Here is a 16662-nt window from a genome sequence, read left to right on the forward strand (position 1 = left end):
ATGCTATTGGCTGACAGCAGAAGAGGTGTGGCTTTATGAGGACCAATCATTGACTCAGGGTTTAAACTTTTGAAATATGAAGAATATTCATTTTTCTGAAAACTCTGGCAACAAACCCAAAATATTCAAAGTCTGAAGAGAGAACAACAGCATTAAAGGAGCAGTATATTGGAGGACTGGATGAAGATTGGGCCAACTATCAAATCATATTCTCATGTGCATATTCTATTCAAATGTATTTGTATAGCGCGGTTCACGATACATATCGTTTCAAAGCAGCTTCACAGAAAATGCATCTACATTACAATTTAAATTGATTTGTACATGTTATGCATTTCAGAAATGCACATTTACAAGCACACAGATTAGCTAAAACTATTATTAATCAATATAATAACTATGGCACAGAAATAAGAATACATGTTGTTAATGAATAGGTATATATTCAAAGTCATTTAAAAAGAAACTTGTAATACAAAAAAAAGTTACTTTTTCATGTAGACTTTTACTGTGTAAAGTTTTATTGTGGTAGGAGTAAAGGATATTTGGGTGTATTTTGGGCATATTCGATTAGTGTAAAGCTCATTTGCAGAGTAAAAATTAATTTTCAAAGAAACTTGTACAACCAAAAACTGTACTTTTCATGTGCACTTTCATCCTGTGACAGGCGTAAAGGGAAAGATTCCCATTGGCTGTGGTCTGGCCGTACTGGAGCACATCTCGGGCTGATGAGAGTTTAACACATTTCCTCAACTACGGTTTATTAGGACCTTTAGTGTGTTCTTCTGGACACCTCATAGAAATGATCTAAGCTGAAAACAATTATTTTACGGTTATTCTGTCGTAAAAAACGCTACTTCGCCTGAACCACAAGAGCTGCAGTTCTGGAGATGCTCTGACCCAGTCGTCTATCCGGCACAATCTGGCCCTCGTCAAACTCGCTCTAATCCTCACGCTTGCCCATTTCTCCAGCTTCTCACACATCAACTCTGAGGACAACATGTTCACTTGCTGCCGAATATATCAGATCATCAGTGTTATTCAGCGGTCATAATGTTATGCCTGATTGGTGTAATATTTAATAATCATTACTGTTTCAGGAGACAGATGTAATTCACACAGATACAGTGTCGGATTCTGAGGCTCATAAGTAGAAACACAGCAGCCGATCTACAGGAGAAGGGTTTATTGATATTCACACACACACACACACACACACACACACACACACACACACACACACACACACACACACACACACACACACACACACACACACACGCACACACGCACACACACACACACACACACACACACACGCGGGTTCACTGCAGCTGTGTGATGCGCGAGAAGACCCCGGGCGGCTGGTTCCCGTCCCCCAGAGCGGCCCTCAGTCCCTCCTGCTGGCGCGCGCGGGCAAGTTGAGCCAGGGCCAGGAAGGATCTGGGCTCAGTGATGGACAGGTCACACAGCACACGCCTGTTGAGCTGGACGCTGCTCTGTGAGGGACACACACACACACACGCGTGTTTAGACAGCGGTCACGCGTGTGGCGTGGAGAACCCGTGACCTCCACTGACCTTCAGCAGGTTGTGTATGAGCGCCGGATACTTCAGGTGGTGCTCTCTGGTGGCGGCGGCGATGCGGGAGATCCACAGCTGCAGGCGGAGGTCAGAGGTCATGAGTGATTGACAGGTCAGGGTGTGTGTGTGTGAGGGTGTGTGTGTGTGAGGGGTGTGTGTTGTGTACCTGTCTCATGCTGCGGCGTTTGGCTTTCCGTGCTTTGCTGGCGTAGACGAAGGCTCTGCGGACGGCTCGCACCGCCAGACTGTAGCAGCGGTTCTTCCTGCCGCGGAAATGCTGCACACACACACACACACACACACACACACACACACACACACACACGATTATGATTAATGAACGTTAACAGGGTCTGAATGAACACTTGTAGCTAGTAGGGCTGTCACTTTTGTAAAAAAATCCTGTTCGATTTTTGAGACACAAGTGTTCATAGAATCGATTTTAAATGACGTTTTCATTTTCAACGTTAAATATAGCCTACGCCAATCCACGGACAACTAACGGGCATTAGGATGAAAGTAAACAGGGCGCTTGAGACGCACAAGTCAGCAATATTTCTGATGATTATTTTGTGCACAATGACTGAATGTGAAGTTCGTGTGGATCATAATTTAACGTAATTATTTAACCGTTCAAAATGAAACTTTGAATGAACTTAGCTTGCGAACAGGCCATGTGTTTTTTTAATTGAACGTAACCGACATTTAGGCTATGCGACACTTAGGCTACGCGACACTTAGGCTATGCGACACTTAGGCTATGCGACACTTAGGCTATGCGACACTTAGGCTATGCGACACTTAGGCTATGCGACACTTAGGCTATGCGACACTTAGGCTATGCGACACTTAGGCTTTGAGACACTTAGGCTACGCGACACTTAGGCTATGCGACACTTAGGCTATGCGACACTTAGGCTTTGAGACACTTAGGCTACGCGACACTTAGGCTACGCGACACTTAGGCTACGCGACACTTAGGCTACGCGACACTTAGGCTTTGAGACACTTAGGCTACGCGACACTTAGGCTTTGAGACACTTAGGCTATGCGACACTTAGGCTATGCGACACTTAGGCTATGCGACACTTAGGCTATGCGACACTTAGGCTATGCGACACTTAGGCTATGCGACACTTAGGCTATGCGACACTTAGGCTATGCGACACTTAGGCTATGCGACACTTAGGCTATGCGACACGTAGGCTATGCGACACTTAGGCTTTGAGACACTTAGGCTACGCGACACTTAGGCTATGCGACACTTAGGCTATGCGACACTTAGGCTTTGAGACACTTAGGCTACGCGACACTTAGGCTTTGAGACACTTAGGCTATGCGACACTTAGGCTATGCGACACTTAGGCTATGCGACACTTAGGCTATGCGACACTTAGGCTATGCGACACTTAGGCTATGCGACACTTAGGCTATGCGACACTTAGGCTATGCGACACTTAGGCTATGCGACACTTAGGCTATGCGACACTTAGGCTATGCGACACTTAGGCTATGCGACACTTAGGCTATGCGACACGTAGGCTATGCGACACTTAGGCTTTGAGACACTTAGGCTACGCGACACTTAGGCTATGCGACACTTAGGCTATGCGACACTTAGGCTTTGAGACACTTAGGCTACGCGACACTTAGGCTTTGAGACACTTAGGCTATGCGACACTTAGGCTATGCGACACTTAGGCTATGCGACACTTAGGCTATGCGACACTTAGGCTATGCGACACTTAGGCTATGCGACACTTAGGCTATGCGACACTTAGGCTATGCGACACTTAGGCTACGCGACACTTAGGCTACGCGACACTTAGGCTACGCGACACTTAGGCTACGCGACACTTAGGCTACGCGACACTTAGGCTACGCGACACTTAGGCTACGCGACACTTAGGCTACGCGACACTTAGGCTACGCGACACTTAGGCTATGCGACACTTAGGCTATGCGACACTTAGGCTATGCGACACTTAGGCTACGCGACACTTAGGCTATGCGACACTTAGGCTATGCGACACTTAGGCTACGCGACACTTAGGCTACGCGACACTTAGGCTACGCGACACTTAGGCTATGCGACACTTAAGGCCTGTTCACACCGGGACGTTTTTCGCACGCGTTTATCGCCGACGTTTAACGCCTCGGGACTAAACAATGGGCGCCAATGTGAGTGTTCACACCGACGCGCAAAACGCCAGGCGTAAAAGCGTCATTTTTAAAAAAACGCCTCGGTTCGTTTTTTTATTTTGACGCGGCGCGTAAAAAACTGTCCGACCAATGAGATCGGCGCTTTTGTTCACGTGCCTGGAGCTGCTGAAGTGACAGTAAAACACGACTTGGTGGCGCTCGAGCACAAAACGCTCTTGCCGAGCACACACTGATACGAAGAAGAAGTAGTAAGTAGACAAAGAAGAAGATGGGCTGCTAATGCTGCTTGCCAGTTAGCAAAAAGTGTGTGAATGGTTTTGTCCATATACATAATATGTATATGGTTTTGGCAAGCACGTAAATACTGTCTCTCTTCTCCTTCTGTGTGACAAGCGAGTGTCAGAGGCTTAAAGTGCCGCAGCACCATCTTGTGTACCGCGAGCGCATCTACTGAATGTGCACGTTCACTCGGCGCAGCGCCAGTGAAAATCGCTTGGGTGTGAACACTCAAGACGCGCCGAAAAACGGCACGAAAAACGCTGGCGATAAGTGCGCGCGATATTCGTCCCGGTGTGTACAGGCCTTTAGGCTATGCGACACTTAGGCTATGCGACACTTAGGCTACGCGACACTTAGGCTATGCGACACTTAGGCTACGCGACACTTAGGCTACGCGACACTTAGGCTACGCGACACTTAGGCTACGCGACACTTAGGCTATGCGACACTTAGGCTACGCGACACTTAGGCTATGCGACACTTAGGCTATGCGACACTTAGGCTACGCGACACTTAGGCTACGCGACACTTAGGCTATGCGACACTTAGGCTATGCGACACTTAGGCTACGCGACACTTAGGCTACGCGACACTTAGGCTATGCGACACTTAGGCTACGCGACACTTAGGCTACGCGACACTTAGGCTATGCGACACTTAGGCTACGCGACACTTAGGCTATGCGACACTTAGGCTACGCGACACTTAGGCTATGCGACACTTAGGCTATGCGACACTTAGGCTATGCGGCCGTTACTGATGAAACGTGCAAATAAGGCTCTATTACAAATGATTGGACGGGAAAGCAAGTCTGTCACATGTTGGGGGTCCAGAGTGTGTTTTATTCACTATAAGCCGAGCTGTAGAGAAGACGCGCTGCGACCGCACTGATGCAGCGACACTCAGGCACTTCATTGACAGCTGCGCACGGTTGGGGGTATTTCAACTGCCAATCTTCCACCACAAAAGCGGCTCGCTGTCAGCTGGCAAAGGTGGTTCCTTTTCATAAATCATGTTTTATCGACTAATATTGCATTGATTTAATAAATAATAAGAAAATATAGCATACAATGACATGGAGGCCTATCATCTAGAACCGGATCGGCCCCGGAACAGATGAGGAACTCAGTGGAGTGTGTAGAGTTAGAGTTAACCCAGGCCAGTGGAGTGTGTAGAGTGAACCCAGGCCAGTGGAGTGTGTAGAGTTAACCCAGGCCAGTGGAGTGTGTAGAGTTAACCCAGGCCAGTGGAGTGTGTAGAGTTAACCCAGGCCAGTGGAGTGTGTAGAGTGAACCCAGGCCAGTGGAGTGTGTAGAGTTAGAGTTAACCCAGGCCAGTGGAGTGTGTAGAGTTAGAGTTAACCCAGGCCAGTGGAGTGTGTAGAGTTAACCCAGGCCAGTGGAGTGTGTAGAGTTAGAGTTAACCCAGGCCAGTGGAGTGTGTAGAGTTAGAGTTAACCCAGGCCAGTGGAGTGTGTAGAGTTAGAGTTAACCCAGGCCAGTGGAGTGTGTAGAGTTAACCCAGGCCAGTGGAGTGTGTAGAGTGAACCCAGGCCAGTGGAGTGTGTAGAGTGAACCCAGGCCAGTGGAGTGTGTAGAGTTAGAGTTAACCCAGGCCAGTGGAGTGTGTAGAGTTAACCCAGGCCAGTGGAGTGTGTAGAGTTAACCCAGGCCAGTGGAGTGTGTAGAGTGAACCCAGGCCAGTGGAGTGTGTAGAGTTAGAGTTAACCCAGGCCAGTGGAGTGTGTAGAGTGAACCCAGGCCAGTGGAGTGTGTAGAGTGAACCCAGGCCAGTGGAGTGTGTAGAGTTAGAGTTAACCCAGGCCAGTGGAGTGTGTAGAGTGAACCCAGGCCAGTGGAGTGTGTAGAGTGAACCCAGGCCAGTGGAGTGTGTAGAGTTAGAGTTAACCCAGGCCAGTGGAGTGTGTAGAGTGAACCCAGGCCAGTGGAGTGTGTAGAGTGAACCCAGGCCAGTGGAGTGTGTAGAGTGAACCCAGGCCAGTGGAGTGTGTAGAGTTAACCCAGGCCAGTGGAGTGTGTAGAGTTAGAGTTAACCCAGGCCAGTGGAGTGTGTAGAGTTAGAGTTAACCCAGGCCAGTGGAGTGTGTAGAGTGAACCCAGGCCAGTGGAGTGTGTAGAGTTAACCCAGGCCAGTGGAGTGTGTAGAGTGAACCCAGGCCAGTGGAGTGTGTAGAGTTAACCCAGGCCAGTGGAGTGTGTAGAGTTAACCCAGGCCAGTGGAGTGTGTAGAGTTAGAGTTAACCCAGGCCAGTGGAGTGTGTAGAGTTAACCCAGGCCAGTGGAGTGTGTAGAGTTAGAGTTAACCCAGGCCAGTGGAGTGTGTAGAGTTAGAGTTAACCCAGGCCAGTGGAGTGTGTAGAGTTAACCCAGGCCAGTGGAGTGTGTAGAGTTAGAGTTAACCCAGGCCAGTGGAGTGTGTAGAGTGAACCCAGGCCAGTGGAGTGTGTAGAGTTAGAGTTAACCCAGGCCAGTGGAGTGTGTAGAGTTAACCCAGGCCAGTGGAGTGTGTAGAGTTAGAGTTAACCCAGGCCAGTGGAGTGTGTAGAGTGAACCCAGGCCAGTGGAGTGTGTAGAGTTAGAGTTAACCCAGGCCAGTGGAGTGTGTAGAGTTAACCCAGGCCAGTGGAGTGTGTAGAGTTAGAGTTAACCCAGGCCAGTGGAGTGTGTAGAGTTAACCCAGGCCAGTGGAGTGTGTAGAGTTAACCCAGGCCAGTGGAGTGTGTAGAGTGAACCCAGGCCAGTGGAGTGTGTAGAGTTAACCCAGGCCAGTGGAGTGTGTAGAGTTAACCCAGGCCAGTGGAGTGTGTAGAGTTAACCCAGGCCAGTGGAGTGTGTAGAGTTAACCCAGGCCAGTGGAGTGTGTAGAGTGAACCCAGGCCAGTGGAGTGTGTAGAGTGAACCCAGGCCAGTGGAGTGTGTAGAGTTAACCCAGGCCAGTGGAGTGTGTAGAGTGAACCCAGGCCAGTGGAGTGTGTAGAGTGAACCCAGGCCAGTGGAGTGTGTAGAGTTAGAGTTAACCCAGGCCAGTGGAGTGTGTAGAGTTAACCCAGGCCAGTGGAGTGTGTAGAGTTAACCCAGGCCAGTGGAGTGTGTAGAGTTAACCCAGGCCAGTGGAGTGTGTAGAGTTAACCCAGGCCAGTGGAGTGTGTAGAGTTAACCCAGGCCAGTGGAGTGTGTAGAGTGAACCCAGGCCAGTGGAGTGTGTAGAGTTAGAGTTAACCCAGGCCAGTGGAGTGTGTAGAGTGAACCCAGGCCAGTGGAGTGTGTAGAGTGAACCCAGGCCAGTGGAGTGTGTAGAGTGAACCCAGGCCAGTGGAGTGTGTAGAGTTAACCCAGGCCAGTGGAGTGTGTAGAGTTAACCCAGGCCAGTGGAGTGTGTAGAGTGAACCCAGGCCAGTGGAGTGTGTAGAGTTAACCCAGGCCAGTGGAGTGTGTAGAGTTAACCCAGGCCAGTGGAGTGTGTAGAGTTAGAGTTAACCCAGGCCAGTGGAGTGTGTAGAGTGAACCCAGGCCAGTGGAGTGTGTAGAGTTAGAGTTAACCCAGGCCAGTGGAGTGTGTAGAGTTAGAGTTAACCCAGGCCAGTGGAGTGTGTAGAGTGAACCCAGGCCAGTGGAGTGTGTAGAGTGAACCCAGGCCAGTGGAGTGTGTAGAGTTAACCCAGGCCAGTGGAGTGTGTAGAGTTAGAGTTAACCCAGGCCAGTGGAGTGTGTAGAGTGAACCCAGGCCAGTGGAGTGTGTAGAGTTAGAGTTAACCCAGGCCAGTGGAGTGTGTAGAGTTAACCCAGGCCAGTGGAGTGTGTAGAGTTAGAGTTAACCCAGGCCAGTGGAGTGTGTAGAGTTAACCCAGGCCAGTGGAGTGTGTAGAGTTAGAGTTAACCCAGGCCAGTGGAGTGTGTAGAGTGAACCCAGGCCAGTGGAGTGTGTAGAGTTAGAGTTAACCCAGGCCAGTGGAGTGTGTAGAGTGAACCCAGGCCAGTGGAGTGTGTAGAGTTAGAGTTAACCCAGGCCAGTGGAGTGTGTAGAGTGAACCCAGGCCAGTGGAGTGTGTAGAGTTAACCCAGGCCAGTGGAGTGTGTAGAGTGAACCCAGGCCAGTGGAGTGTGTAGAGTTAACCCAGGCCAGTGGAGTGTGTAGAGTTAGAGTTAACCCAGGCCAGTGGAGTGTGTAGAGTTAGAGTTAACCCAGGCCAGTGGAGTGTGTAGAGTGAACCCAGGCCAGTGGAGTGTGTAGAGTTAACCCAGGCCAGTGGAGTGTGTAGAGTTAGAGTTAACCCAGGCCAGTGGAGTGTGTAGAGTTAGAGTTAACCCAGGCCAGTGGAGTGTGTAGAGTTAGAGTTAACCCAGGCCAGTGGAGTGTGTAGAGTTAGAGTTAACCCAGGCCAGTGGAGTGTGTAGAGTTAGAGTTAACCCAGGCCAGTGGAGTGTGTAGAGTTAGAGTTAACCCAGGCCAGTGGAGTGTGTAGAGTTAACCCAGGCCAGTGGAGTGTGTAGAGTTAACCCAGGCCAGTGGAGTGTGTAGAGTTAGAGTTAACCCAGGCCAGTGGAGTGTGTAGAGTTAGAGTTAACCCAGGCCAGTGGAGTGTGTAGAGTTAGAGTTAACCCAGGCCAGTGGAGTGTGTAGAGTTAGAGTTAACCCAGGCCAGTGGAGTGTGTAGAGCTAGAGTTAACCCAGGCCAGTCAGTCAGCCGTATCTCACCCGGACCCTGGATTCAGTGCAGCTCTATATGGCACTGACAGCGGTTGATAGTAAAGGCTAAAGATTTAAACTGATATTGAGAAGCTTGAAGAGTTTCATATCTCTGGATATTATTGTAAGTAAAACGAGTCCAGTGTTGATTTAAGAGGATAAACTGATCAAACATGTGTTTAACTCACTGACAGCTGGACATTACTCACACTAACACACACACACACACACACACACACACACACACACACACACACACACACACACTAACACACTCTCACTAACACACTCTCACTAACACACACTCACTAACACACACTCACTCTCACACACTCACTCTCACACACTCACTCTCACACACACACACACACACACACACACACACACACACACACACACACACACACACACACACACACACACACACACACTAACACACTCTCACTAACACACACTCACTAACACACACTCACTCTCACACACTCACTCTCACACACTCACTCTCACACACTCACTCTCACACACACACACACACACACACACACACACACACACACACACACACACACACACACACACACACACACACACACACACACACTCTCTCTCTCTCTCACCCGCGCGTTCTTCAGGAGCTCCTGGGCTTTCCAGTACCGGTCCGGTCCGCGGTTCCGGATCCAGCAGGTCAGCGTGAGGAAAACCATGACGACCGACCCGACCTAACGGACTCCACCGATCCGACACGTGACTGACCTCGAGCTCTCGCGCAGTCTGCTGGCGCCGGTGACGCGACGTCACATCCGGGGCACGCGAGTAAATAAAAGTCTAATAAAAGCACTAAGGCTTTGTTTTAAATTATACTGTTATTATACACACACATTATAGTGCGCGGTTAATATTTGTACATTTACAATAAGTAAAAAATTCAACAGCGAGTCATATAATGCGTTTCATAATCGCTTATATCACGCGCGGCTGTGTGTCAACTCCCGGAGATCTGCCCGGCTAGTGCGCGCGCACACACACACACACACACACACACACACACACACACACACACACACACACACACACACACACACACACACACGTCAGCGGAGGTCATTACACACACACGGATGCTCCCTCTGTAGGCGGCTGCGCGTGTGTATGGGACGCGGCCCGCGCAGGCGCGCTGCATTGTGGGCTGTTGGAGGATCAGAGTCAGACCGACGCGATCATGGCTGCTGTGTGTTTCTCCTTGAGCCGCTGCGCTGCCGTCCACCGACCCGCCGCGATCACGGTGAGCTGACCGGACACACCTGACCCTCACACGGGCTGGCCAGATGCGGTTACTCAGAGTTAGTGAGTTAGAGATGAAGCGCCGTTATGGAGAGGAAGGTTGTGTCGCGCGATCGTGACTGTGACATTACAGCCTGCAGTTTAGATTTACAGCTGCTGGTCATATCATTAGAATATCATCAAAAAGATGATTTATTTCACTAATTCCATTCAAAAAGTGAAACTTGTACATTATATTCATTCATTACACGCAGACTGGTATATTTCAAATGTTTATTTCTTTTAATTTTGATGATTATAACTGACAACTAAGGAAAATCCCAAATTCAGAAACTCAGATAATTTGAATATTACTGAAGACCAACACAAAGAAAGGATTTTTTGAAAACTTGGCTCCACTGAAGAGTATGAGCATGTTGACCTCTGACCTCAGAAAACACAGTGGACCAACCCCAGCGCATGACATGGCACCCCAAACCATCACTGACTGTGGAAACTTTACACTGGAGCTCCAGCAGTGTGGATTGTGTGTCTCTCCTCTCTTCCTCCAGACTCTGAGACCCTAGGCGTTTCTCAATGTCAAGGAAGGATCCTCGGAAGCCAGAATTCCAAGGATGCTACGTCATCGACGTCCGTCGAAGGGCTGTTCCAATGTCGAGGATCCTCGGAATTTCAACCAAGGTCTGAGTCCTTCGTTCGAAAAATATGCCATATACAGGAAAGGATGCTTACGAGTAGACTTCGCGCACTTAGCGCTCTCAAATCACCCACAATCCTATGCGCGCAGCTTTGCTATCTCGTTCAAAAAATACAAAATATCGGACGTTGGCGGAGTCGGAGCGTTAACGGGGCAATATGCTTTCAAGTGTAACGTTACCAAACATTTGTTATAACCGTAGTAAATATAAGTAAAGTTTAACTTTTGGTGACAGTTGGTGGTGGTTGAGGAGATTCCCCCCTTCTATGTAAAAGCGCTTTGAGTTAGTGCCTAGAAAAGCGCTATATAAATGTAATTAATTATTATTATTATTATTATTATTATTATTATTAACTTTTAAATGCCAGTACAAATTACAACCGTATTGATATTATACAAATGACGTTATTGATGGCTAACGGACCTTTTCACTGACGTAATGAGGCTGACGCGCACTTGCAAGCCTGTTCCATTTACATGTTCTCCGAATGCTAAAGAGGAGTCTCGCCGAGCCTCTGAAGGAAGTGACTTGGAAGGATTAGTCCTACAGAGGAAGGATCCTTGACATTGAGAAACACCTCCTGATTGACTTCATCAGAGAACATAACTCTGGCCACTCAGTCCAGTCCTGTCTGTCTTTAGCCCAGGCGAGACGCTTCTGACGCTGTCTGTTGGTCAAGAGTGCGACAGCTGAAACCCATGTCTGTCATACGTCTGTGTTTAGTGGTTCTTGAAGCACTGACTCCAGCTCCAGTCCACTCTTTGTGAATCTCCTCCACATTTTTGAATGGGTTTTGTTTCTCAATCCTCTCCAGGGTGTGGTTATCCCTATTGCTTCTACACTTTTTTCTAGCACATCTTTTCCTTCCCTTCGCCTCTATTAATGTGCTTGGACACAGAGCTCTGAGAACAGCCAGCCTCTTCTGCAATGACCTTGTGTGTCTTGTCTTCCTTGTGCAAGGGGTCAAAGGTCGTCTTCTGGACAGCTGTCAGGTCAGCTTCTTCCCCATGAGTGTGTGGCCTACAGAACTAGACTGAGAGACCATTTAAAGGTGTTTTGAGTTCATCAGCTGATTAGAGTGTCTTCAATATTCAACCTTTTCACAATATTCTCATTATCTGAGTTTCTGAATTTTCCGTAGTTGTCAGTTATAATCATCACAATTATAAGAAATAAACATTTGAAATATATCAGTCTGTGTGTAATGAATGAATATAATATACAAGTTTCACTTTTTGAACAGAATTAGTGAAATAAATGATGATATTCTAATTATATGACCAGCACCTGTAGATATGATCATCAGATATAGTGCTGATCTGAGCACTGATGACGTGACAGGTTCAGTGTGTGTGTGTGTCAGTGTGTGTGTGTCAGTGTGTGTGTGTCAGTGTGTGTGTGTCAGGTTCTGTGTGTCAGTGTGTGTGTGTGTGTCAGTGTGTGTGTCAGTGTGTGTGTGTCAGTGTGTGTCAGTGTGTGTGTGTGTGTCAGTGTGTGTGTGTGTGTCAGTGTGTGTGTGTGTCAGTGTTTACAGTGATGTAGTAGCCCGGGTGTAGTTCCGCCTGTGTCCAGCAGAGGGCAGTAATGGCGGTCAGTAACTCCGTCTCTCCTCAGGCGGTGCGGTTCGCTCAGACCGCGGCGGCGCCGGCGACTCAGGCCCGGATAAAGACGTTCCAGATCTACCGCTGGGACCCGGACAGCGCCGGAGACAAACCGCGCATGCAGACGTACCAGATCGACCTGAACACGTGAGTCTCGCCGCTCCTCAGCGCTGAGTGAGTGTGTGTGTGTGTGTGTGTGTGTAGCCTGAGCATCTGCTGTGTGTCTCAGGTGTGGCCCGATGGTTCTGGACGCGCTCATCAAGATCAAGAACGAGATGGACAGCACGCTGACCTTCAGACGCTCCTGCAGAGAGGGTGAGACACTCGAGTCCGGGCCGGTTCCACTGGGGTCTGGTTCTGGTCTGATCTGGTTTTGTTCTGGTCTGCAGGAATCTGTGGCTCGTGTGCGATGAACATCAACGGTGGGAACACACTCGCGTGTCTGAACAAAATTGACAATAACACCAGCAAAGTGACGAAGATCTACCCACTGCCACACATGTATGTGGTGAAGGACCTGGTGCCCGTGAGTATCTGTGCTTCCCTGTGTGAGTGTGTGTGTGTGTGTGTGTGTGTGTGTGTGTGTGTGTGTGTGTGTGTGAGTGTGTGTGAGTGTGTGTGAGTGTGTGTGTGTGTGTGTGTGTGTGTGTGTGTGTGTGTGTGTGTGTGTGTGTGTGTGTGTGTGTGTGTGTGTGTGTGTGTGTGTGTGTGTGTGTGTGTGTGTGTGTGTGTGTGTGTGAGTGTGTGTGTGTGACGCTGTCTGTCTGTGTCCCGCAGGACATGAGCAACTTCTACGCCCAGTATAAATCCATCGAGCCGTTCCTGAAGAAGAAGGACGAGTCCAAGCAGGGGCAGGAGCAGTACCTGCAGAGCGTGGAGGACCGAGAGAAGCTGGTACTGCACACACACACACACACACACACACACACACACACACACACACTCTCTCTCTCTCTCTCTCTCTCTCGTGTGTCTGACGTGTGTGTGTCTCATTAGGACGGCCTGTACGAGTGTATCCTGTGTGCCTGCTGCAGCACCAGCTGTCCCAGCTACTGGTGGAACGGAGACAAGTATCTGGGCCCGGCCGTCCTCATGCAGGTCAACCCTCACACACACACACTCACACACACACACACACACACACACACACACACACACACACACACACACACACACACACACACACACACACACACACACACACTCATTGTCAGGGTTCCTGATGTCACACTTTGAGCTGTGTGTGTTGATGAGCTGCAGTGATGGAGATCTGATGATGTTGAAGTGTCACTGATGCACCGCAAAAAATGCTTTTCTTACTTAGTATTTTTGTCTTGTTTTCAGTCCAAATGTCTAAAAAATCTTACATTAAGAAGCATTTACTAGACAAGCAAAAGTTTTTTTCTTATTTTAGGGGAAAATGCTTAAAGGTCCTGTTCTTTGTGATCCCATTTTTCAAACTTTAGTTAGTGTGTAATGTTGCTGTTAGAGCATATATAATACCTGTAAAATTATAAAGCTCAAAGTTCAATGCCAAGCGAGATATTTTATTTAACAGAAGTTCCCTTTCAAAGCCTACAGCGAGCGGCCGGTTTGTTCTACATCCTGTACTTCCTGCTTTAATGACGTCAGTAGAACAGTTTGTCGACTAAACTCCGCCCACAAGAGTACGCAGAAAAAGGGGGCGTGGTCTTGTTGCTCCCGCGTGGAGAAGAGGAAGTGTTGCGTTCGGTTGCGTTTCTATAGTTTGTTTGTCGCCATGTCGTCGAGACGCTGTTATTTTCATCCCGGAGTCAAGTCACCTTTGTTTGGCTTTCCCAGGGCCGCTGCACTTAGAGATCATTGAGCGCGTTTATCTCCCCGTTATGGTGAGAGGCGTGACCTTTCCGGTAACGTGCGCTCTGCGTGCGCTAAGCTGCTGTCCAATCACAACACGGGAACCGCTGGCCCAATCAGAACTCGTTACGTGTTTCTGAAGGAGGGACTTCATAGAACAGGGAAATCTTTCAAGCCGTTTTGAGGACAGTGAAAACAGCAGAATACAGATCAGTACATTGTGTGAAAAATACTGTGTTTTTTTACACGCGAAACATGAACACGTTATATTGCACACTGTAAACACAATCAAAGCTTCAAAAAAACACGAAAAACGGGACCTTTAAAATAAGCAAAATAATCTGCCAATGGGGTAAGCAAAATAATTTTAATTCAAACAGAAAACAAGATTATTGCCCATGGCAGATTATTTTGCTTATTTTAAGCTATTTTGAGTTATTTCCCCCCAAAATAAGACAATAGTAAATGCTTCTTAATGTAAGATTTTTTAGATATTTGGACTGAAAACAAGACAAAAATACTAAGTAAGAAAAGCATTTTTTGCAGTGTGAAACTCATTTATAGACGCCGGCGAGTTCACTTTACTCCTCACAGGCTCTTATAAAGAGCAGAAATGAAGCCCATTGGTTCTCACACTTCATTAAGTAGATCTTGATTTGTATTTTGAAGATGAACAGAAGTCTCTCAGGTTTGGCACGACTCAAATATTTGCGTATTGTTATGGTGTGTTCACACCGGACGTGATTCACGCGAGGGATTTACATGTTAAGTCAATGCAGAGACGCAAAATGGCATTCTGCGGCGCGATTCACGCGATTGAGGCGGCGCGAATTGAACGTGCGATTCACGCGAATCGCTCAAGTTGAAAAATCTGAACTTTGGCGGATATTCGCGCCGCGTTAACCAATCAGGAGCTTGCTCTAGTAATGACAACAATGAGGAGAAAATCTGTATATTAATATCTGGTTCAGACAATATGATTATCACTGTGATAACATTAAATGACATGAAACACAACACAGTCTCTTTTTGTTAAATGCAAGTTTATGTTTGATCAATAATACAAAAGTAGAAGTAAAAGGTCTAATAAGCTACACATGAAATAAAGCAAACAATTCAGTCAAACATTCAAAGTCAGCGCTAGTCGGCTACAACGCTAACGTAAAGTTATAGCCTAAAAATATAAAGTAATGAAACTTCTCTTTGCCCTCAGTCTAAACGATTCGCCAGGGAACAAATTATAGATCCATGAGAGCAAAGATCGGCCGTTACAAGACGAATTATAGCTCGAGACATCAGAGCCAGCGGCAGAAGAACTGGCTGAGGAAAGGCTGATCTCACCGGGTTAATGAGCGCCACTGATCCACTGGAGCTCACACACACACACACACACACACCAGATCACATGTTCAAATAGGCACTCTTTATATAAATAAACCACACATTTGAGCTTTAAACTACTACATTATCGACTGAAAAAGTCTTAAAGCTACGTTTTGTCACACATTAACAGTAGATTTTCACAAAAACAGACGTGTAAACACAGCCCATGTCAGACATTTCTCAACGAGACGAGCCGCTGGCAGAAGCTCCGCCCATGAGGAGAATCACGTCTGTTGTGCAGTGAATGTCACGCGCGATTGAAGCGAGTAAACTCAAAATGTTCAAGCGTCCACCTTTGCGCGCTCAGCGTGAATAATTTGCGTCAAACGCGTCCGGTGTGAACGCACCACAAGACTCGTGGGGGGAGGGACACTCTTGAGTTTGTCGTCCGCTCATGTTCATCTTCTCTGAACAGCCAATCAGAGTGGCCAAAAAACAGGGTTCAGTAATGCCCAACACACTCAAAAACTGAGCCACGCCCTTTAAAACCTGCCTTGGCAACTGTTGCCGTGTGTTGTTGTGCTGTTGCTCAGCTGTGTGTGTACCGCAGGCGTACCGCTGGATGATCGACTCACGGGACGACTTCACGGAGGAGAGGCTGTCCAAACTCCAGGACCCGTTCTCCCTGTACCGCTGCCACACCATCATGAACTGCACCAGAACCTGCCCGAAGGTGGAGCGCTCGAGTCACACACACACACACACACACACACACACACACACACCAGGACACCCTGACCGCCCGTCTCTAAGTGTTCTGACCACAGTCTCTCGTCCCGCAGGGTCTGAATCCAGGCAAAGCCATCGCGGAGATCAAGAAGATGATGGCCGTGTACAAGGAGAAGAAGACCGCCTCCGCCTAAAACACTCACACACACCTCAACACACACAGAACGCGCTTATCACTCCAGAAACCGCCGCGTGTGTGTGTGTGTGTGTGTGTGTGTGTGTGTGTGTGTGTTGCTTCAGAGACATTTGAAGAGCTTTCACTCACTTTATCTGGAGATCTTTCTGTATATTAAATAAATATATGCTTGAAGTTCACAACACAGTGTTTTTACTGACTTCATCTCTACCAAAGCATCTGTTTTTCATAAAGAAATCTTCAATCTGACTCTTATTCTCATGTTT

At 48.0% G+C, this 16662-nt stretch overlaps 2 protein-coding genes across 2 annotated transcripts in view; one reads left to right on the plus strand and one right to left on the minus strand.

The window, feature by feature from the left end:
* Positions 1–1171: 1171 nt before the first annotated feature.
* On the minus strand, positions 1172–9828 carry mrpl20 (mitochondrial ribosomal protein L20). The gene is made up of 4 exons (XM_079808457.1): positions 9350–9828; positions 1750–1860; positions 1581–1658; positions 1172–1499 (listed from the first exon to the last, which is right to left on the minus strand). Exons 1-4 carry the CDS (start codon positions 9434–9436, stop codon positions 1326–1328), a joined length of 450 nt encoding a protein of 149 aa, XP_079664583.1. The 5' UTR covers positions 9437–9828; the 3' UTR covers positions 1172–1325.
* The window catches only part of sdhb (succinate dehydrogenase complex, subunit B, iron sulfur (Ip)), a 7073-nt gene continuing 166 nt past the window's right edge, over positions 9756–16662 (plus strand). The window contains exons 1-8 of the mRNA XM_079808449.1: positions 9756–10014; positions 12326–12459; positions 12542–12627; positions 12702–12838; positions 13090–13206; positions 13309–13410; positions 16082–16204; positions 16314–16662. The exon at positions 16314–16662 is cut by the window's right edge and continues 166 nt beyond it. Of these exons, the coding sequence (XP_079664575.1) occupies positions 9952–10014; positions 12326–12459; positions 12542–12627; positions 12702–12838; positions 13090–13206; positions 13309–13410; positions 16082–16204; positions 16314–16394 (843 nt within the window). The 5' untranslated portion in view covers positions 9756–9951 and the 3' untranslated portion in view covers positions 16395–16662. The remainder of the gene's footprint in view (positions 10015–12325; positions 12460–12541; positions 12628–12701; positions 12839–13089; positions 13207–13308; positions 13411–16081; positions 16205–16313) is intronic.

The sequence above is a fragment of the Gobio gobio genome (genome assembly GCF_949357685.1).
Source record: "Gobio gobio genome assembly, chromosome: 24".
Taxonomy (NCBI): Eukaryota; Metazoa; Chordata; class Actinopteri; order Cypriniformes; family Gobionidae; genus Gobio; species Gobio gobio.